The sequence below is a fragment of the Neolamprologus brichardi genome, chromosome 4 (genome assembly GCF_056152115.1).
Source record: "Neolamprologus brichardi isolate AB-2024 chromosome 4, ASM5615211v1, whole genome shotgun sequence".
Lineage (NCBI taxonomy): Eukaryota > Metazoa > Chordata > Actinopteri > Cichliformes > Cichlidae > Neolamprologus > Neolamprologus brichardi.
This window is the reverse complement of record NC_142107.1, coordinates 7,171,821-7,194,757: the sequence shown is the minus strand read 5'-3', so window position 1 is coordinate 7,194,757 and position 22,937 is coordinate 7,171,821. Positions and strand designations below refer to the sequence as shown.

The following is a 22,937-nucleotide window of genomic DNA, read 5'->3' as shown; positions in this document are numbered from 1 at the left end:
AATAATCCATTAGAAAGGGACACCTCCCAATCAATCACACATAACACCATGATCATAATCATCAAAATATACTTTATTTACTTTATAATGAAATTGATTTGGCAAGTTTCAAGTTAAGGACAGCCTCGTGAGATGATGATTTTAAGTAGCAGAATTCCTAAAGTCTGACTTGCATGCGCTCCACAATCTGTGTCCTTTTCAATCATGCTGCTACGATTGGTGGTAAGTGGCTCCTAGAGGAAATGCAGTTTCTGGTCTCAGCCAGTTCTTTTTGTAATAAACAGGCAGGACTGGAGCAGCACAGAGGTAACGCAAAAGACAGAGAAAAAAAGAGTGTAATTGAAATTTAGATGACAGTGAACGAAGACAAACAAACTGAATGTGTGCTGAATCTGAAGCTCAGCAGGTAGGACTACAGTAAACTTAACATGAACCCAGTCTTGTCAAATGTCCTCCGTAAAGGAAATTCATTAGGTGGCCGAATTTGGCTCATTTGTCCACACAAACACTCTCCGCTACCGTAGCACTCTCTATCCGTTCTCTTTAGTTTCCTTCTTCTTCTCCCCATCAGCTCCCCAACTTTCTCCACCTTCTGTTTTTCTTTGCTTCCCTCTGTGGTTTCACCCCTTTCACAAACTCTCCGTCGTAACTGTTACTGTTGCTGTGCTCTTTCTCCCGCTCTCCCTCCACTCTCCTCCGCCTCCCGTAGCGGTGGTCCTTCACCGGGGACAGCTCCTGGGTTTGAGGGGTAAGTGGGAGCGCTCCTAACCTCCTTTTCACCCGGTCGAGCCTCCGTGTCTCCTGATACAACGTATCGCTTGCTGTTAAACTTTGTCTGCTATGTGCTTATTCTACGAGGGTACGTGTCGAGCTCTTTGAGCAGTGCAACAGTTTAGCTGAAGGTCACAGAGTACACTGTGTGCAAGGATTTCACAGTTTGCTGAACTTTAAAAGCAGCTTTTTACTCGGGATTTGCTTTGCATGTCTATGATTCGTTTATTTTTATGCGTAACAAATCCATTGCATGCAGCGGGCGTCTTATAGCGAGCTGAGATTTTTTTTTCAAAAATCTTTTGTTTTCAGTTGATCTGTGGAAAATGAATTTTTATTTGATTATGTCATGCTACCGAATGTGATTTGTTCACAAACACGTGTTACTCGTGTACTCTTACCCTTTACTCTCACTCTATCAGCCAATAAGGTGTCACCTACATCTTCTGGCGGGGTGATCCACGTGTACGGCGACGATGGCTCTGAGAAGAGCAGCGGCAGCTTCATCCCCTACTGCTCAATGGCACAGGCCCAACTCTGTTTCCATGGACACCGTGATGCTGTCAAGTTCTTCGTCTCTGTGCCGGGTAGGCCTGAATCTCTGCCTGAATCTCTGCTCCCTTTAATTCTGAATTTTAAATGGACTGTGAACTAATAGGCATGTTTAAATTTACACGTCTTGTCTTAAATGTTAAAAGACACATATGTAGACATCACAAATCTGTGATAATACTGTTCCATCGCTCTCAAAATGTTAGTGACTATTTATTATCTAAGCTCTGCTTCTTTCCAAACCTTTCTGATATATTCATCTGACGTTAAAGAAAGATTGTGTTTTTGTTACTTTGTGAAGGTGTCATCAGTGACACTTTCAATACGTAAATATCATTTTCAGTAACATCTTTCTTTCCTGTTTTTCTTTTTCTTTTGGTGACAGGCAATGTCCTGGCTACCCTAAATGGCAGTGTGTTGGACAGTCCATCAGAAGGACAGGGCTCCACAGCTCCCACAGAGACGGAGGCGCAGAGTGTTCAGAACGTGTTGGTGCTGAGTGGCGGCGAGGGTTACATCGACTTCCGCATAGGTGAGCATTCAAACCTGTCCTGAAACCAGTGCGTATATCCGACACTGCATATTTTGGTATCGATTTGATATCGAGTAAATACGGTATTGCCGATACCAATACCGATATTCATACTTTTAACTTATTCAGTTCAACTCAGTTTTATTTATTTAGCACCAAATCACAACAACAGTTCCCTCAAGGCACTTTATATTGTAATGTAAGTACCCAACACTAATAAAGGTACAACTTTTAAAGCCAGCTTATGTAGGAGAGGGCTGATAAATCACTGTGGTTTTTACTTTCCACAGTAATAATTAACACAACAAAACACACGTTTTATGTTTTTTTCCATTTTCACAAACTAAATTATCGATCCTGTGGCACTAGTATCGGTCCAATACCAATAAAAGCATTGGTACTTGTGTTTCTGATACCTGGATTGAACCACTCACCCCTAGCAGCCATGGTTTTTTAATTTGAGAAGTTGGAAATAGTACTTTTTCCGTTTGGTCCAATGGTCTTGGACTTGGATGGTTTATTAGCAAGTAATGAGTAATTAGTTAATTAATGGTTAAAGAAACCTACTGGAATAGGACATGCCTTTTATAATCCATGTCACCAGCATAGTTATGTACTTTCTCATGCCTGCTTCTTTACCACAGCAGCCCATCCAGGTAAGTTGGTTAAGTGTAAATAACAGCAGACGGTCTTTGTTTTTGCTTGAACAGCGAAGCTGATTAGGTGTCTGAAAGAGCAACGTGAGTGTATTTAGACTCGTGAAAAGTACAATAGTATCACATCAAATTATGATGAATGAAACAGTTTCAAAAAGTACACAAAATGCATGTAACTATTTGAGCACAAAGTTTGCTTGCAGGTTTTCATGGCTCTGCTTTGTTTTTTCTTTCTTCTCAGGCGATGGAGAGGATGATGAGACGGAGGAAGGAGAAAATGGTGGTGGCGGGGCTTCGCAGAACAAACCTACTTTGTGTAAAGCTGAGCGGAGCCACATCATCGTCTGGCAGGTGTCTTATGTACCCGAGTGACACCTGAGATCTGCTTTAACACCTCACCCATCCACCCATCTCCTTAAAGAGATCTCTTCTCCCGCCCAGAAGCTTTCAGCCACCCAAACCTTGTAATTTTCCCCCGGTCATGTAAAAGTCCCCCCTTTGGCTCTAAAACGACCATTAAAGCCGTGTATCGTCCCTTGTAACTATTATACCCCCTCCTGTCCCAGACCTTAAAACCTAGAAACCTGCCTGCCATCCTGTTTCTGTCCCACGCAGGGCATTGTAATGATTCATGAGCTTTGTAACCCAGCCTCATAACTACCTCCCTTCTCTGTATCAACCTTATATTCACCCTGTAAGCACACTGTATCTCTTCCTATATTTACCTCAAGTGTCCTGCATCTGCCCCAGAGTTATTCCTCATCTTCCTCCATTTAGTTAATCATCAGTGAAAACTCCACCTCATTTTAAAGCAAAGCCCCAAAATGCACAAAAATAAGGAAAAAGAACAGCAGCAGCAGGAAAGGCAGCACCGGCATGTAGACATCAGTCCTACCAACGGCCATTTGGCAGTCCATTAACAATCAGGGACTCCGTTTTATGCATCTACATATTCTTAGACGGTGTGCGAGGAAGCAGAAAGCTGAGGCCTCGGTTTAAGGTCAAAGTTCACACAAAAGTGTGGCGTTCAAGTCAGGATGAGCATACACGGAACAAATAGGAAGTCAAATTCCTTCATTTCCAACCCCCTGCAGAAGCCTGGGTTCTCCCGGCTGCTGCTTAAAACATGTTGCTTCACATGTCACAATGAGTCGCCTCCATAAGAGTCCTGATGGGGCTCTAAGGTCAGATTGTGTCCACATACAAAAGGATTTCAACTGTGTCGAGGGTTCAGTCCAGATCTCATCTCTCTCATTTCTCTGCCTGGCTGTTGATGGGACGGTGAACAGTGGCGTGTTGTCATCGTATGTACAGGGAGTTGTGTAAATCTCCACTGAAACCCATCCTCTTTGTTCAGTATGGAAATTCTCGCATTGATCTCTATCTCTGTGTATTAAATATTAAACATATGTGTGCTCAGAACAATTAACCCGGGTTTGTGTCGTCTCTGTGTGTGTGTCTCACTTCACAACAAGAAGAACATTTTAAAAAGTATGTTAGGTTTATTCTTTTTTTGGTGGTAAAAGAAAGCTTCTTAACAGCCAACAAAAGCATAAACGTGACCAATCAGGTAAACGTTATTTAGTGCAGCATCACTTTAACAGGCTATATGCATTTGGGGAGCTGGAAAGTTTACATTCAAGTACTTTTACTTTGTACTTGGAAAGTACAAGAAGCTGAACATGTGTGCAAGGCAAAGACAATGTGTTGGTAAACTGCTCCCATTTAGTTAGAAGTGCCAAAATAAAATACAAAAAACATTAATCTATGGGACACACTTCATATAAACATTACATGTTTGTACCATACATGAACTGCTTACATCAGTGCCTCTCAAACTCAAAAAGTTTTACTTTTTAATATTGTGGACTGAAAAAACAAGCAAAAACTGGAAAGAAAGCAGAAGCCAGGTTATTGCTCGTTTAGTGCATTTTGCTTGGTAGTGTCGTCTCACCTCCCTTAAGATATAAAATAATGTATGAAAAAGATGAAATGCAGGACGGCAGAGATGAGCTTTCGAGTAGCTACAAACTACTAAAGCCAAACAGTTCATCTGAGGTATGACGTGATCCACCTTACATGATAAAAACAAAAAAACGTTTACGATCAGACAGTGTTTGTGCAGAAAGTCAGTTGTAGAGCCAGCGGCTGCTGCTGCTCTCCCAGCGGTTGAGCTCGCTCTGACGAAACCACAGAGAGATTTCCTTCTGCGCGCTCTCCACAGAGTCGCTGCCGTGGATCACGTTTCTGCCAACAAACATGTAAAGAACACTGAGACTCGCAATACCATCTGCCCCAAACACAAACTGAGTCATTCATTAATAATAAGCAGGGGTCTGAGGGACAATTCACCTATGTTTGTCCTCATCATTTACGTTATTTTTACAAATAAAGACTTTTTGAAGTTGATGACATCTCAAAAAGTCTGATTTAATATGTTTACAGTAATTCAATTCAGCTTTATTTATATAGGACCAATTGAGAACAACAGGTAATTTTATTTTGCAAAGCAAAAGCCCAACAATCACATGTTTCCTTATGAAACGAGAGAAAAGGGAAACAGAGCGCACAGGGAAACAAGGACAAAACAGGAGCTTTGTGAGAGGGACGACAAAACTATGACATGCAGTAGTGAAAAGAGGTGAGTGGAGAAGAAGTTCTCAGTGCATTATGGGAAGTCCTGCAGAAGTCTGAGCCTATAACAAGGGAGGATTCAGGGTCACCTGATCCAGCGTGAACTATAACTTTATCAAAAAGGAAGGTTTAAAGCCTGATGTTATATCAGCGCTTCTGTGTCGGTATTGTCTGAGTGGCGACTATCTTTCTGAGCATGAACAGAAGTGACCGTGTGATGATGTTGTGTCAGCAAGCAAGCCACCAATGAGGAAGGTACACTGGCGCCCTTAGGATAATAAGGTCCTTTGACATGTTAGCTGTCGGGGCAGCTGCTGCAGCTGCACAGTCAACAGTAGTACCAGCAACAACTAATAACAAGCTCTCGCAGTCACAGGAGGCTGTTGTTGCTAGCACCAGCAGTGCAGAAGTGCAGGAGGAGGGACAGCGATCCCAACAACAGAGGGAGAAAGAGACAGAGGAAGGTATAATTAAGGACTCGTGTAAAATGAAAGGCTATATAGAGGCTTTCTAGTCTCTGCCAGTGCTCTCAATGCCACATTCGGGATCAACTGCAGGCTTTTCAGGGAGCTTTTAGGACATCCTGATGGTAAGAAATTACAACAGTCTAGCTGTAACAAGTAGTTTTTGAATATCACTCTAAGACAGCATGTTTAAAATGTGAATGGCAGCACTTATCCTGATCAAAAAAGACTCAAAGGTTCCTCACAGGCTTACTAGAGGCCATGCAGAGTAATTATCTGCTTAGACAACATGTTTCTAAGATTGTTAGCTCCAAAAAAAAGCATGAAAGCTTAAAATTTCAATAATTACCATGTATATTGATTAACTTGCAAGAATTCAGTCAATGACAGTTCTTGCCTCTTTATACCACCACAATGGAATGAGATGATACAAATCAATTGAGACATTCAGCTTTAATTGAAATAAATAAAAATGCATGGCATAAAAATCTAATTCTCCTTTAAGTAGAGTGAAATCGCTCACCTGCCCACCTCCACACAGAAATCTCCCCGGATGGTTCCCGGCAGCGAGTCTGCAGGGTTGGTCTCTCCCAACATCTTCCGTGCAGTCTTGACCACATCCAAGCCCTGCCACACCTGGAGGAGCACAGAGAGGTTCACTACAGCGCATCTGTAATCGGAGTGACCCCACAAGCTACTGCGAAAACCTCAGCGTGGAACAATGTGCGCATCACGGCGAGGAGTCTCACCATCGCAACAACTGGTCCCGAGCTCATGTAGGTTACGAGTCCACCGAAGAAGGGCCTGCTCCTCAGGTCCCAGTAGTGTTCCCTAAGAAGCTCCTCTGAGGCCTGGTATACAAACACACACGCGACAGATTAATGGATAACACCGTGGTTCATGGGTCACAGATCAAAATATTTTGGAAACACGGAGCTGCTCCAGGCATACCTGCACAAGTTTCAGCCCCACCAGTTTGAAGCCTTTCTTCTCAAAACGACGCACGATTTCACCCACCAGTCTCCGCTGCACGCCATCCGGTTTTACGGCAACGAAGGTGCGTTCATTCACCCCGGTCCAGCCTAGAGTCGAATAAAACGTGCTTAAACTCGAGCTTAAACGAGCAATGGCAGACAATACAATTACAATTATTCTGCTTGTAGCCACTGCACTCTGCACATAAACACATTAAAGGGGGCCTGTTGTGCATTTCCTTATTTTATGTCACATATGTACTGTTACAGTGTTGGCTGCTCACATCAAAGCTGGTCAAAATATCAAAGAATGCCATCAGCGTGGGCCACATTTATCCCACGCTGATGTCTTTTCAATATAAGAAAAGGAAGTGTGATGGCAACAGTACAGCCCAGTTTTCTCACTGCTGTAGTTAATGAAAGAAAGCTGTCAGCACAACTCTTTGGGCTTAAACTGCAAGAAATTAGTGTGTAAAATTACGGAAAAGGTTCTCGTAGCTTGTTGCCAAAACTGTCCTGTAAATATAAGGAGGAAACTTTTTGTTAATTCACAGTAAATACAGTATTTTGTGCATTTATTTGGTAGCACTATATAATGATGTTACACAGATTGGCATTATTAAGGTATTAGCAAGTGCTGAACTCATCATTTACATAGCATTACTCCTCCTCAGTATGCAATTTGTAAATACAGACATTTTATTACTATGACCATGACTGTGATTATTACTAGCAGTGATAGTAGTACAAGTTGAAACAGTAACAGCTGAATAAACATCTGTATTTATAAAACACATGCTAAAGAGGAGTAATGATATAAATGATGAATTAAACTTTACTAATGCTTAATAGTGTTACATTATTATAAAGTGCTACCACTTATTTTACTGTGGAAACAAAAAACCAGAAACATTTCTGGGGGGATTTGTGGGGGAGGTCTTAAATACAGTTAAGAGCCCCAAATTTATGTTTATTTATTGCCGGGTGATTCTGGTCCCTGGAGCCTTATGTTTGGCACCCCTGGTTTAAACCTCTTGTTTGCACAGGGATGAACTGGATGGCTACACCCAGATCAGTAAAACGTCTACAATGATTATTTGGAACTGTTAATCATGCAAAGTAGAGCCCAACAATAGAAATACAGAGTTGAAAATAAGCACAGAAAGCCCCTTTTAAAACTTCACAAACAAAAGTGCACACGTCTGAAAGCACTACATGCATTTGCTGTTTTAACCACACTACGTCTTGATGCATGCTCAATCATCCAGCTAAGTAAATGCCAAAAGGTTGATTCTGTTCATCTGTACGTAGCGTTTTCAGTGGGAGAAACGTTTCGTCACTCATCCACACTACATTTCCCACACCGTGGAGGCCTGTGGAGGATCAAACCTAACGCCCCTGCCGGTATTACACTCAGCTGCTCGTGCCACAAACCTCGCGCTTACAACTTTCTGGGTGTTCCTCACCAAATTCTTCGATTCTCGCGTGTTTAGCCACCAAATCCTCGAGCTCGGACCGGTCTGGCTGTCCCCTCTTTCTCGGCCCCATTGCAAAGCTCTTCCTGCAGCAGCCAATCAGCGCACACACGCGCTATTAATAGGACGATGAATCAACTTTTCTCACGCTGGGGAGGACACATGGACCACGCGGCTCTCAGCATAGATTAGTTAACAAGCTGGCCACACTGCAGTATCACCCACGGTCACAGAAAAACTAACCACTAGTCAGTCCGAGTTTCTTCTGTCAAACTAAAGTTAGTAAAGGCAACACAACACCACTGCTGTACCGGTTAACTGTGCCGCTGCCTGCAGCTAGCCGAGGCATCTGTCCGGAGGGTTTCCTGGGAGAAAATGATCCTGTGAAAGTCAGACTGGAGGCCCGTGAGTGACAGAGGAGCAGATACAAGCACGTTTATTACCAACCTGACTGAAAGATCTGAGCAAATATGGACAGAAATAAGCAGATCATTGTCGTCAGCGGACGGGGATCAATGTCGGGTACGATAAAGAGGAGGAAAGAAGGACGCGCGTGCACGTAGCTTAAACGCGGGCTCGCGAGGAGCGGCTGAAACTGCAAATCATGTGGCGCAAACGACCAATGGCATGCCGCTCCCAAAATTTGCTCCATCTGATACCAAGTGCCGATACTTTCAACCAATGAAGGTAGCTTATGGAGGGGAGAGCAGCATATCATGACTGCAACATCACTGTGCTTAATCTGAATACTTTTAATGACAACGAAGTGATGTGATTTTTGCTTTCCACTGTTAAAAAGTATCCCTTCATAGTATACTGAATTATACTGATATACTCTAACTATAAGTTGCAGTAATTCATGCAGTTTGGTAGCAAACATCTAATAAGGTATTGCAGTGCAAGCTCAATGTAATTAATCAGTTCAAAGTAGTTTAGTCTTGCTGCAGCAGTCCAGGATGACACTGAACAGATGTGCATGCACGGGTCAGACTATGGGAAGTATCCCTCCTGTCTGTTAAAAACTAAATACATCATCAGTTTGTGCAGCTGGTTTGAAAGCATGGCCCTGCTTGAAAAGGGCCACAGCCCTTGCCAAACAAACAGAATGGTAATGTGTTTGAGGGTATTGTGTGCTCACCATGAGCTGTTCTTGTGTGTGACAAGTTCATCAATCGTGCACAGAGAGACAATGTCTCTCCTGTTTGGCATTTGCAGTCTAAGACAAATATTTGTGCGCTTTTATAACTGTAGCTACATTTCTTTCTAAACTGACAGGCAGTTCACATGTTCTGCTCCCAGCCCTGATGATACCAGTGCCAAAGGTGTTATCCATACTATCAATTTTGCCAGAGTGAGATGTAGAATAAATACAAATAAGTAATGTCGCGTGTCCAGAATATTGAGGATGAGAACAAAACAACGATGGTCCAGGAGAGTTTGGTCAAACGATGATTTTAATGAACACACGCGTGGGGGATGAACACTGCACACAACCAGCATCGATCTCCGCCCAATAATACACAAGCAGTTGTTTTTATAACATCAGGGTATTATTTATGACGCCCTCTCGTGCGTCAAAGCAGATACAATACATGCATACGTTTCAAAACCACAAATGTTCTGGTAACGACTTTTGACACATTTGAAAAGAACATTCTCTTCGTCTCCACGCCAGGCGCATCCGGTAGCTCATCTTACCCTCGCTTATCTCTGGAACATCAGAGCACGTCCTACAACAAACTGTCACTTATGCAGGCACCAAATGCAGTTGCAAGCTTGCAAAATATGTCTGAACTCTTACCTAGAAATGAATCTACCTACGATGTGTGTGCGTGGGTGTGTCAACCTCAATTGCACTCTGTCTCACCTGTCACCTCGCCTACTAAAACTCACAACCAGACAGAGGCCACTCTCATATGTATAACAACCTAACTGAAACTATATATGTAATATACTGAATAAATGCTTTAATCAAATGCCACTACTCAAAGCTTAATACAAAGGATATAAACAAATAAAAGATAATAATGAATAACATGGCATATGTGTCTTGTAAGCGTGTAGGCAATCCTTCCATAGCTCTAAGTCACTTTGCACAATAGATCGTCTGGACATAGCGCCGGACGAAGCTTCTGACCTTCAATTACTGACTGAGCTTTAACTCTTTAATAAGCACAAACTGCAAGGTGTGTATAAAAATAGTTATAACTGCACCTGTAATAAAGGTTAATATGGTGCCAGTATGTTTAAACATCTGAATGCAATATCAATGCTGTAGATTATGTTATTAATGCAATGGTAATGATGATGGTTATGAATAGTAGCAGTAAAATATTTGGCTCATATCAACAGTAAGTAAAATTTTATTTATATAGCACCTTTCTAGACAGAGAATCACAAGTGCTGCACATAGGATAACAAGTCATAAAACAGGCAAAAATTAACCAAAAGCAATTTTAAAAAGGTGAGTTTTGAGTTCTTAAATGTTGGTTTTACATCAAATGACTTCTTTATTGTAACTTTGTGAATGCGATAAGAGTTTGAGTGTAAAAAGTGTGGAGGACAAGGATAGCCAGGCACATCGAGAACATCAAAGCATTTAGGGATTTAATCTTTAATTGTGCAATAAAATACATATTAGTACATTCATTTACATTACATTATTTATATAGAAATTAATATAACAATTCATTATTAGATAATTTAATGGGCAATAAGAAGAAGAATGAATGAATAAAACATTTTCAGATTCAGAAAACCTTTTTTACCCTTGTTTAAAAAACGAAAATGAGTAAATTAATTCAAGATAGATAGATAGATAGATAGATAGATAGATAGATAGATAGATAGATATGTGTGAAATACAGTTGCCACATGTGCCTAATAACTGGCTGTGCCACGCTGGGCAGCAAGAACTGCAATCACATATTGTGATAACTGGAAATGTTAACTTTGTTTGTACAACACTATTAAAAACACAAAGTTACAGAGTGCTTCACAGTTTTAAAAACCACATGATAAATATACATGTTCAAACAAAGACACACATAATCAACCACAGAGTCAGACATTCATTCCAGCATAAATGCAGACGCACAAACGGTCGCAATCTATGGACAAAGATAAAGGGAGAAACATTTGGGGGAAGCTAACCTATAATTTTTTTTTTTTTTTTTGCAATATTCTGAAGTGAAAATATGATGATAATAGGGTTATGAATAATATGTTTGAGATATGTAAAAAGAAATGAATTATGTATGGAGCAGTAATTCATAATGGTGTGTTGTTATCATTTTAATTAAAAAAAAATACTTTTAAATAATTTTGGCCTTTTTGTGAAATAATTTTGTTTCTGTGTGCAAAATAAAATAAGCATCCAAAATAAGACTGTGATGTTTAGAAAATCTGTGTTAAAAAACTTGTATAGTTTAACATTATTTGGGAGCTACTTTTTTCCTTCTTTTTGTAAATGAAATTTAATAGGGGGACTAATTTTTCTGTTCTCATTTGTATATAAAATGTAATTAAACAGAACAGCAACACACATTGATGGAGTTGCCCATGGTGAGGCAGCAGGCTGGGGTGGGGGTCTTAGCTTGCTGCCTGATTGACAGGCTTCACCTATTTACCCAATAACGGGGAGAAACACAGACTGTATATGGAAGATGGACACCACCTAATATCACCTATTTTTTTAAGCTGTGCATTTTTACGGCTCTTTACGGTGTTTTGAAAACAGGTGTGATGACAGATGGGTAGCTTATGGAAAAATTGTGTTGTACAATTATCATTCAAATTTTCAGATTATCTTGAAATTTTAAATAGGTATCTCAACGTTTTAACTTTCTTTGTTGAAATTGTTTTTCTAACTAGAGGAGTGTGCCGCCAGCTGGCCATTATACTCATGTAAGACAGCGGTCCCCAACCTTTTTTGCGCCACGGACCGGTTTATGCCCGACAATATTTTCATGGACCAGCCTTTAAGGTGTCGCGGATAAATACAACAAAATAAAACTAGTACCAGTACCGAAAAAAAGAAAATTTATTCATAACACACGCGAAAAGACCCAGGAAAACCGAGTAAACGATAAAAACGATAACAAAATAATGCTGAAAACCGATAAAAACCCTGAAAACTATACATTTCACACCTGAGCCTCAACTCTCGCGGCCCGGTACCAAACGACTCAGGACCGGTACCGGTCCGAGGCCCGGGGGTTGGGGACCGCTGATGTAAGACACTGATGTGACTTTTCACACCCAGGAGCTGGGGTCCACATTGTTCTCACCTTGGTCCGTAGCAATAGATTAGAGCACATTTTTAAGCAGATCAGATGAATAGTTGTTGAGACAGTTGATGAACAGATGCCTTCATTTATTATTTATATGTCTGAATCTGACCAGCGATACGACACTCTACACAGGATTAGGATCCTTTTCATTAAAATGTACTTTTAATATCCTGGCAAAGGTTTGCCTTCTTAAAACACAAATCACAGGAAATGCAATAAACCAGCAGAATGGCAGCAGTATAGTAAAAACCACCAGTGACTCCATGTTTAACATAATTTGCGAAGTGACTATGTAGGTTAGCTTGGTAGCACATGCAGCTTTGGGGTCAAATGTTGAAAAACACTGTATGAACTGCAACATCACGCAAATGTCCCCTTCAGTCATTTTACTTGTATTATTATACAAGAAAACGACTAAAGTCTACTGTTTACTTTTATACTCTGATAAGGCTGCTGGGCTTTTTCTCAGATCTTAACCAGAATATATCCAAGTCAAAGTTACAAGTTTGCTGTGGACTGTGATGCAGCTGTAATTACCTGCACATAAAAACAATCTTAAATTTAATATTCAACATACAACAATAACACACACGCACAAGGGCCTGCATCAGACCCACAGAGAAGTATTCTGAGCGGAAGATTCAGCCAGATATTGAGAAGCGTTTGTCAACAATGATCTAGTCCAAAAATATCCAGGATCGGTAAACATTCAAGTGAAGCCATTACACCGCAGTCCCCTCTTTCCTCTGTCGCTCTTGTTCCTGCGTGTGGAAATAGTCTTTGTTAAGTAGAACATCCCTCTTTAAAGGCAGGACGGGCTCCTCTGCCTCTCTGCTGCCTCCTGCTTTCTTCTGTTGCGCCAGCAGCATTGCGCGGAGCAGGGGAGGGTAGGTGACGTATCGGACGGGCGGCTCGGGCAGAGGCTCAAAGTCCTTAAACTGCTGCTCCATGTGTTTGGGAATCACGCGCCAGTCATGGTACATCACCTTGTCCATCTCTTTGACCTCGCTCTCCTTTTTCCCTGCAAACAATAATTTGTTTGGAGAATATTTACCAAATCACACACTTCAGGCAACACAGATATTCATAAAATACTGATTAAAAATGGCTGTTACAGTAAAAACAAATAAGACAACACAGGCTACAATGACCATAAACAGTGCTATTATTATTATTAATACATAAAACTAATCTTACCTTTATAAGTGAGGATGCCCCACGCTTTGCCGTGATCCATGTTCTACAAAACACAAGGAATAGTTTCCATTCCTTTAGTAACAGGAATCTCACTTTTATCTAGCATAACAGTGTGCAGGCTCCATGCTCTCACCTCGGATGTGTAGTCCACCTTGACCTTGGTGATCTGCCAGTAGCTGGGCTCGGAGTGGTCCTCCAGCCAGGATTTGCGGGTGAAGAGTCGGCCCACTCCGAACAGCCTCATCCCGGCCAGTAGGGAGAAGAGGCGGCTCTCCCTGCGGACATCCTGCCATGCTAACACCGGCAGCATCTTCCCTGTGAAGGGCCGCTTCATTGTCTCGTAGTCCAAGGCGTACTTCTGGGACTCCCGAGGCCGGGACTTGAGCTCTCTGTACGCCCGGATCTTCCGAGCCATCTCCGCGATGAGGCGAAGTCTCTTCTTCTTCACCATAACTGCGGTGTCTTCCTCACAGCTACGATAGACACGGGTCAGCGATTATCCTGAAAAATAAAAATAAATCATGTCATAGCTGATCTTGAATTATGTCTTTGACCTGTTAGAGAAACTAAATAAAACTGCAATCAAATGGAGAGCATTCTGTTAGCCGGTGTTCCCGGCTCCGTGCTAAATAACACCAGTTATAAGTCGTTCCAAACATTTGTTACCCATAGCAGTGAGCTACTATCGAAAGTGTTTAAAACCATTAAATATCTACATTAAATACCTGAAAACTCCCCAGAAGAGAACTGCCGCTACTTGACCTCCGCAAGCAAGGTGCAGAGCTTCCGACGCACTCTTGGTCCGGGCATAAAATGGTCCGTGGGAACAGCCAGCGTGCTTTTGTTCCGTGTAAGGAGAAGTTCCGTCTTCATGAAAAATTATTTTAAAAAAATTAAGAAATGAAAAATTATCATTTCATAAGGGAGCTTAGATTAGCCAGTAAAACGTATGCCAGGCAATCACACACGAACACAGTCAATACAAAGTATTTTAAATACAAAACCACCAATTAATGTGTTTTTAAGATGCAGTGGGTTTACGGGTCCTCTCGTCATCTGAGTTTCCAAACAAATCCGTTTCATTTAAGTAACTTTATGTATTAATTTATTTGTTATAAATATCAATATTCCTTCCTTCTTATCTCAATAATTCACCGTTTAGTCCCCCTCTATGGAGGACCACAAGAGCCACTAGCCCGTCTGTCTTAGTCCTATTTTGCTTGTTGTATGTCCTTTTCCTTAAACCAAACACAAAGAAAACTTACAAGCAGTTGAAATGAATGACAGGTGAAAACATTTTTTGTGAGTCATTTTCAAAATTAAATCCCCCAAAAGAAAATAAACTTCTTTTCAACTATATGTAATATTAATTGTTAAGCTTTCTTTAATGTGCATTTATAATAATCAATAATCAATATTCTAAAATGCAAATGCATTTAGGCATGTAGACAGAGACCTGCTCAAGTTTAAAGTGAGCATCAACAAAGGTAATTTAAGTGACTCTGGTTCTTAGTGTCAGAGGGGGGAGCTTTGAGCATTTCAGAAAATGTTCATCTGCTGAGATTTCTCCAGTCACCACAGAGCACCTTTAGGATGTTAAATGTTGAATCTACGCCACAATGAACTAAGTAGTTCTACAGGCAACAGAGGGCCAAACTCGGGACCACTAAGGTGTACCTAACAAAGTGTCTGTGAGTGCAGATTAACACCAGACAGTAAACAAAGGACTTATCGTCATTACTAAAGAACACAGGAGGATGGGGAAGATGAGTGTGCTGTGAGAAATGAGACACAAACAGCAATGAGTCACTGTCAGCTGCAGAAACATTCACAACAAAAACCCGACCTCTTTAACAAGCGCCCAATTGACCAGCAAAAAACGAATTTGCTGCTACTAAATGAACAAATGGAGCCCATGCTGCATATTTAGCATTCATTTTATTTTCAGCTGAAAATCATGCTGATACAGAGAAAGGCAAGTGAAGGCCCTCACATACAGTATTAATAATATGACACAGTATAGAAGAAACACTTAGAATTTACAGTAAAACAGTAAGAAAAAAGTGCTTTGATGCATTGATGTGAAGACAAATTTATCTGCTGGACCACAATTAACTTCCTGGTGGTTACATTACTCTATATGGAGGACGAGGCGGCTGAAAGATTTTACTCAACTAGATGATCTGTGGCTTGTGAGTGATGAGCATGGTCCTCTGGTACTATCCCTGCTGCTCCATAATGACTCCCTAACCTCACCCACTGCCTCAGAGAATGCTTGTGTTGCATAGTACCTTAGGTATTTGTATCACTGTACTGAAACCAAGAACTTTGAGGACATCAGAAACGGGTGTCTGACCTCTGGGCAAAACACTAATGTTTCATTATTATGGTTTGCGACTACAGAGAATCTATTTACATATTTGACCCACATGTCTCACCGTACCCCAGGCTGTCATTCATGAACTCAAATACCTATCAAGTACTCTCAGCTTTTCTGTACTGAAAAACATTTATATACAAAAAGTGTTTGTATATATTAGGGCAAGCTGCAAAACATGGCTGCAGCATGCATGTTTACACTTTTATGGTAGTCCCAGCCATCAACAGTATAAAAGATGGACTAAGTGTCTCACGTCTGAAAACAGAAGCCACCAGGGGGCGATACCTGTGGTTCCTAAAAGACTTCTGGTCCCATAGTAATCTCTGGGGAAATGCCCCCCCTGCTGGGAGATCTGTAAACACTTTGCTGCAATAGATTTAATGTTCTAAAGAGCATTAAATCTATTTTGTAAATTTGACTCCTTCCACAGTGCTTAGCAAATTTCTCAGATCACCTCCCAGTGAAAGGTTTACGCCAGCTGCCCTAAATTATCAGTACTCAGAATTACCAAAATCCTAATGATTGGATTTTTTTTTAGAATATTTACTGTTTTATTTTTTAAAAATCAGAAAAAAATAGCAAAAACATTATTAATTTTTAACAATATGCCAAATTACAGTTATTTAAGCTTTAGTGGTTGAATATTATGGTTGACTTTTTTATGACTGGTTGTTTTGACTGGTAAATTAGTTAAGCACTGCACGTGTAAGAAAGGTGGATTATCCAGGACATGCTCACATGCGGTTTTATAGTCAACTCCGCCTCCTTCTCATTGCACTGGATACCAAAATGCCAAGACGGCAACAGCAGAAATTCTTGGTGACGCTATGTCCATCTTTTTTTTTACCATTTATGGTCCCAGGAGATTATTGAAACATAACATTTTCTAAAAGGTATAATGTCCCAATAATCGATGAATCAATCAAAACATGGCTACAGTCAGGTTTTTGGGCAGTGATGCAGTTTAGGTGATGTTGCCTCCGTCCACCGCCTGAGTGGAAAATAAGATGTACGCGAGGACATCTCAGGCCCATCCGTGTTACTTTTAAATAGTAAATGGCCTGTATTTGTATAGCGCTTTACTAGTCCCCAAGGACCCCAAAGCGCTTTACACATTCAGTCACCCACCCATTCACACACTGGTGATGGCAAGCTACATTGTAGCCACAACTGCCCTGGGGCAGACTGACAGAGGCGAGGCTGCCGGACACTGGCGCCACCGGGCCCTCTGACCACCACCAGTAGGCAACGGGTGAAGTGTCTTGCCCAAGGACACAACGACCGAGACTGTTGGACCTCGAACCGGCAACCTTCCGATTACAAGACAAATGGCCAACTCTTGAGCCACGATCGCCATTGAAAATGAGAGGAAAAAAAAGGATAAAGTCTCTTGATACGTCTACACTTCAGTCACAGCTTGACTGCTTCACTTCAGATCGACTGTGGTGGTGAACAGAGGCAAAACAATCCTTTTCACAGACTCCTCAACCTGACTGTGCATGGTCTCAGTCTCAATGGTCATTGTAGCAGTAGTAGCACTGAGTCTGTCACAATGATGACACCTTTAGCCATATAAACCCATATTTGGACAAAGTGAACCGTATTCATATAAAACACATAGTGTGGGAGCGGATTACACAGCAGGAGGATGGATCTCTTTCTGTACACAATTTCATATTTACTATTTTCTGCTCATCCACTGCACTGGAGTGGATTTACAACACAGAGCTTAAACTTAATTCAGGGCCAGAAAAGCTGCTTTGACAAAGTCTTTTTTTTTTTTAAAAAAAAAAAAAGCTGAATAAACAGACATACCAAAATAATAGCTTGATGATAGATCTAGAAAGAAAGAAACTTTGACTTTTAAAACATAAAAAGTAACAGCAATGAAAATGTTAAAATATCAGCATTAAAAGGCTACACTAAATAATGCACACAGCTTTTTAGAAGGAAAAAAAAGCTGGAAGCTAGATGGATGATGTCTCCGTGAATGTAACATATAACATATATTTTTCAAGAAATGACGATTATCTGATGTGTCGTGAGAGGTGCATGCCTTGCTCAAACGTTATCGCTTTTTTTTTTTAAGGCTAAAAGCTGCAAAGTGCACTCAGGTTCATTTACTGTTAACTTTTAGCATTTAAGGAGCGAACAGTAGTTACAAAATATAGAATATCAGCTGATTCTGAGCAACATAGGAGAAACTTGCAGATGCCATTGAAACAAGTAACAAAGTCCTCTGATAACTCACTGACAACATTTAAAGTGAGAAAAACAGACATTAAATGCAGGATACGGGATGAAAATACAGAAAATTTCTATACAGTATCTGCTTTTTTAACCCTCCCCATTTTGATGACCACCACATCCAACCATAACAAAATAACATGGTATATTTTCACCTTTTACTGAAGCTGGCTTTGATACTCGACATGTGATGAGCATGAAGAATGGCATAAGAGAAGATCACAGTTTTCCACCGACGTTTAGTTCCCTCTGCTCGACCGCCCTCGTTACTTTCTCCAGACGACACTAATAAAGAAAGCTTGAGGCAGTTCAGTAACACTACATCAGATGCCAAAGGAGACTAATGTCTGCCAGTGTTTAAGGGGAGGTAGGATGCGAGTCGCCCAGTCATGTCCAGCGGCATCTCTTCCTCTGACAGGCCTCCGGATCGGACGAACAACCCTCTGAGTCGCTCTCAGAGGAGGACGGTCCTGCCAAGGCGGGGACAGGCAAACGTGAGGACTGCTCAGCCCCATCTGGGGTTTCTTCCATTGTGCCGCAGTTAAGACTGAGCACCCAACCCAGTTTGTTGTGGAGCAAATGACGCAGGCCAGGTGGTAGGGGCAACACATCTAGGATGTCTATACAGTCTGGCACCAGCTGGCGAAGACGAGCACAGCACAGGTACAGCAGGGAGGTGGGTGCAGAGCAGGATCTGATGACCTTCATGCTGCTCTTCGCTGCTGTGGAGCACGCCATTGGATAAAGCCTCTTATTCTGCAGCTCTGTAGCAGCAACTCCTGGATCAAGACAGGCGAGAAACCTGTATTATTGAGTTTCAGGAGCACACTGCAGTTCACATTCTTGTAAGATATTACAAACAGCTAAACTAAACACTAAACAGCATCGCCTTTGCATATAGTTGACCTATTAGGGCTGAGTCACACAGGCTTACAAGCTGGTCCACAACACACTGGGAACCTGCAGTTAAAATGGAAAAAGGCTTATGAACTTATAGTGGTTGCTGGAGGTTGCCACCAGTTGCTAGGTGAAACTGGCTGCAAAGATTGGTCACCAAAAACCTCCTTATAATTGCTTTGGTTTCTAGCATTTTCAACTTTTCACACTTTCACTACCTCTTGGAAGTAGTTGGTGAGTGTTTGCAGATAAATCTGCATCGTCTGTGCAAACTACAGGCAAAGGAAGCAATCTGCTATCAAATAAAGCAATTGCAAGGATGTTTGTGGTTCCAAGCTGGTTGCTGCTCATTTTGTAGACCTGTGTGACCAGGGACAAATCAGAAATAAATTAGTATTTATGTAATCTAATCAGTAGAAAATTTTCCACAAACCTATGCACTTTCGATTTTTGAAGAATGTAAGTGTGCCGTGCCACGTGTCCAGATGAACTCCAATGATGGAACCTTGACCAAAACGTGAGGAGAAGTTCATTTTGTCTCCTTTATGATGCAACAAGCCTGGAAAATGAACAAAACCAATGATGTCTAAAATATAAAAACCCTTTTGAGCAACTACCGTTACATCAGGGGCACTTGTGTTTAAGTTACCAGTGTAAGAAAGCCCCCAGCTGTCTGCATCTTTCCCCAACAGGCTGCAGAAGGTATGTCTGTATTTGTCCAGATTGACATCAGATGTACCGATACCAACCATCTGCGCAGAAATAAATAAACATTTAGGCACAAATAAACATTTCTTCTGCTTCTAGGACAATTTTTGGTGACTGTAAGGAAAATAAGAAGTCGAGCTTTACCATGTCTGTTCCATACACTGGGGACGTCATCTTAATTTCCCAGAAGTGCTGCCCATCTGCAAGCTCCTTGGAGCCGCGGATTGCAGCTGTACCACAGCTGTATTCAGAGTGGAAGTTCACTTTGCGATTTTCGCAGCTCAGTAAAGTTGCCGTTGATCGGCTGTTGGCATCCCAAACCCAATCAAAATCTGAAACATAACGAGTCATTTATTAAATATTAATGAGCATAACAAAAGACGATGTACTGTGTCCTGCCCCAGCTGTCGTGTACCTTGGTCGTCCTCTCCACAGTGGCAGTCTTTAACCTGGAGAAAGCCTCGCAGACGAGGGTTGTAGCTGGTCTCTGCCTGGGAATCACAACCACAGTAGGACTCTCCGGTGACGGGTACTGCGCTGGGGACCGGTGGGACCATCACTGCTGAAAAGTCTCCCTCAGAGTCTGAATCACTTGCGTACTTTGGAGCAACAATGAAGAAATAAAAAGAGCAAAATGAACTGTCTGCAGTGTTATTTATGCACAGACTTCACTGTCAGCCTACGAAAAAATGCTAAATGGGGATGCTGCATTGGAGGAGGCAAACAATGCTTTCCATCAATATCCTTTCAGCATAGAAACATCTCAAGTAGGGGTGGGCGGTATAAACGGTATACGGTAGAAATGATATAAATTTGGCCAACGGTAGAGATTTTGACTATACCGCTCTACCGCGATAGCGCATGTTGATGGTGTCATCAAGCTGCGCCTGTTTTGGTCAAAAGCATAGCAGCGGCTGCAAACAACGTCATCTGCAAATTATGCCGGGCGACAGTAATAGCAAAGAGACAAAGCACTTTTGGAATATGGGGAAAGCCAAAAACTGCACTTCCTCCACTTCTGTAACATTGATTCATTAATGCCGAATTCTCTCGCAGCTGCTCTATTCCCATGTTGTTGCAGTATATTAATGACTTGGTCCGTTTATAGCATCCTGCTATGCAATTGCATTTGTCCCTAACCAGCAGAAACCCTCATGTTAACTTTTATCGAGTGGAAAAAAGTTTGTCCTTCAGCTTCACTGTGCTAATGTTATGCTAACGTAGCGGTGTCACTAGCAATCACGTAGCATATTATTGTATACCAGCTAGCTCAACTTCAGTAACCCTACAAACGTCACTGCTGTTTAGTTTTCGGTCTTCATTTATGTTGGAAGTGACAGCAGAGCTGTACATTTTAATTTTTTCAGAAATCTCTCAGTCAGAACATGGCATATTATGTTTAGGTGGAAACTAGCGAGCTAACTTCCTGCTAACTTCTAACTCAGTGGAATTTAATAAATTTTAAGTTTTCATGGATACCTGGATGTTAAACTTAATTGTTACACCTGGTAAAGCAGCAACACTGATCATTTTATTAAAGATTTATTAAAGATTATTAAAGAATTTAGACAGTTTTTAACTTTAAGTGATGTCGCAGTGTTCGTTTGACTTTGGGACCTGAAGGGAACGGAGTTTTGGACCAAGATTACTCCGCAAGGTAGCCGTAATGCTCCGGCAATCCATCAAGCCGTGCGGCTTCATAGCTTACCAAAGTCATACTAAAACATTTTTTGACAGATTTCTGTGCACCGTGTACCACATAAAATTGGTTCGAGGTCAGTAAGTGCAACCAGAATTCATACATAAGGTGCACTGTCGATTTTTGAGAAAATTAAAGGATTTTAAGTGTGCCTCATAGTGTGTAAAATACATTATACAGAAAAAAAATATATATCGCGATATATATCGTTACTGCACATGTTTCAAATTATACCATAATATGGATTTTAGGCCATATCGCCCAGCCCTAACCTCAAGGCGATCATAGTTCCATTCTTCACTCTCAGAAGCCAACACAAGGGCCCGGGCATCAGCATCCCTCCGTATGCCTCCCCACACATATCTCCATGCGCGACTGTTCCTGCTTCTCCTGGACATGGCAGCAAAGTCTCACTGTAGGAAGAACCTGCCAGTCTGCTGAGGTTTAGTCCAGATGTTGGAAGAACGGCATCAGTCCAGCTGCTGAAAGACAACAATGCAATATGATTATCTTGACAAAAACAAACAAAAAAACAAGAACTCACATTAACTGAGCTGCTTTTAGTACTGAACGACAGAGGCGTGCATCTGTCTGCAGACCCCGTGTGACGTATAATATGTATTATTCATATATCCTGGCTTGTCTGTATGGCAACATTTCCTACACCACGCGTTTGAGTGCTGTATTTTAAATTAATCCTGTAACCCGACCTCGAATCTCATGTTTAATCTATGTTATTTAAGACATTTCAGAAAGCATTTTCAGAGCAGCATTAGCCGTATACCACTGAAACATCCCCTCTGTATCGGCTAACGCTTACACACATCACCATATCAGCATAGCATAGGCTAACTTTGTCCACAAATCAATTATATCACAAGTAAAAATTATTACCCCCTTGTTTATGTAGGAGACTATTTTTCACAAATAGCATTTTTTTTAACTAACTAACACAAACAGCTAAAGCTAGCTACCTGGCTAGCCAGCAGAGCCGCGCATGTATGAACATGTTAGCTGGTAATAACAAGGTCAGAAGCACTTTACTGGTTATTATTGATACGTATTTACATTACAACACGGGGAATACATCTAAGGCACATAAGGTCGCAATTTATCTGATGACATGCATGAAGAAATCGGTCAAACCTGTTTAGGCTAGCTAGTTAGCTTTCGTTAGCTACCCGCTGCTACCATTGCTGAAAAATAAAAGCGAGTCGTTCTTATTACCTGATTGTTGGTCACATTCAGTTTCTACATAAAAACCGCTAAACCCGCAAAGACGTCGTCCCTTGAGTGTCTCGTATTACAAGCTAGTTCAGACAAGACAGCGCGCCGGGCTTCTGTTTTCCATGACCTACTTTTCATGAGTGCGACAGTAAACAATAACAGGCAGGCTGAGGAGGAGCTGAGGCGCAGGAAGTTTTCTGCACACATGACAGACTCCTGTCATCATCTCAGC

At 41.4% G+C, this 22,937-nt stretch overlaps 4 protein-coding genes across 19 annotated transcripts in view; 1 reads left to right on the top strand and 3 right to left on the bottom strand.

The window, feature by feature from the left end:
* mapk8ip3 (mitogen-activated protein kinase 8 interacting protein 3) overlaps positions 1-3,940 on the top strand; it is a 31,872-nt gene extending 27,932 nt beyond the window's left edge. For 12 of the 14 annotated variants that reach the window (XM_087839705.1, XM_087839713.1, XM_087839704.1 and 9 more), the window contains 4 exons: positions 710-748; positions 1,194-1,358; positions 1,709-1,855; positions 2,753-3,940. In XM_087839705.1, the coding sequence (XP_087695831.1) occupies positions 710-748; positions 1,194-1,358; positions 1,709-1,855; positions 2,753-2,883 (482 nt within the window). In that variant the 3' untranslated portion in view covers positions 2,884-3,940. The remainder of the gene's footprint in view (positions 1-709; positions 749-1,193; positions 1,359-1,708; positions 1,856-2,752) is intronic. The other 2 variants (XM_087839715.1, XM_087839708.1) reach the window with 1 other exon arrangement.
* A 53-nt stretch (positions 3,941-3,993) lies between these two features.
* Positions 3,994-8,642, bottom strand: nme3 (NME/NM23 nucleoside diphosphate kinase 3). Of its 2 annotated transcripts, none has more exons than XM_087839697.1 (5): positions 8,506-8,642; positions 6,561-6,691; positions 6,359-6,460; positions 6,133-6,245; positions 3,994-4,758 (listed from the first exon to the last, which is right to left on the bottom strand). In XM_087839697.1, the coding sequence occupies exons 1-5, from the start codon at positions 8,549-8,551 to the stop codon at positions 4,641-4,643; spliced, it is 510 nt and encodes a 169-aa protein (XP_087695823.1). In that variant the 5' UTR covers positions 8,552-8,642; the 3' UTR covers positions 3,994-4,640. The 2 variants fall into 2 exon arrangements, with proteins under 2 accessions (XP_087695823.1, XP_087695824.1); XM_087839698.1 differs by lacking the exon at positions 8,506-8,642 and adding an exon at positions 8,050-8,238.
* Positions 8,643-12,101: 3,459 nt separating this feature from the next.
* mrps34 (mitochondrial ribosomal protein S34) lies at positions 12,102-14,350 on the bottom strand. The gene is made up of 4 exons (XM_006807838.2): positions 14,273-14,350; positions 13,681-14,048; positions 13,548-13,590; positions 12,102-13,371 (listed from the first exon to the last, which is right to left on the bottom strand). The coding sequence occupies exons 2-4, from the start codon at positions 13,996-13,998 to the stop codon at positions 13,073-13,075; spliced, it is 660 nt and encodes a 219-aa protein (XP_006807901.2). The 5' UTR covers positions 13,999-14,048; positions 14,273-14,350; the 3' UTR covers positions 12,102-13,072.
* A 1,116-nt stretch (positions 14,351-15,466) lies between these two features.
* On the bottom strand, positions 15,467-22,937 carry spsb3a (splA/ryanodine receptor domain and SOCS box containing 3a). Of its 2 annotated transcripts, none has more exons than XM_006807836.3 (7): positions 22,706-22,937; positions 21,751-21,957; positions 20,195-20,378; positions 19,924-20,111; positions 19,721-19,823; positions 19,505-19,630; positions 15,467-18,953 (listed from the first exon to the last, which is right to left on the bottom strand). In XM_006807836.3, exons 2-7 carry the CDS (start codon positions 21,874-21,876, stop codon positions 18,562-18,564), a joined length of 1,119 nt encoding a protein of 372 aa, XP_006807899.1. In that variant the 5' UTR covers positions 21,877-21,957; positions 22,706-22,937; the 3' UTR covers positions 15,467-18,561. The 2 variants fall into 2 exon arrangements, with proteins under 2 accessions (XP_006807899.1, XP_006807898.1); XM_006807835.3 differs by having other exon boundaries at positions 21,751-21,960; positions 22,706-22,935.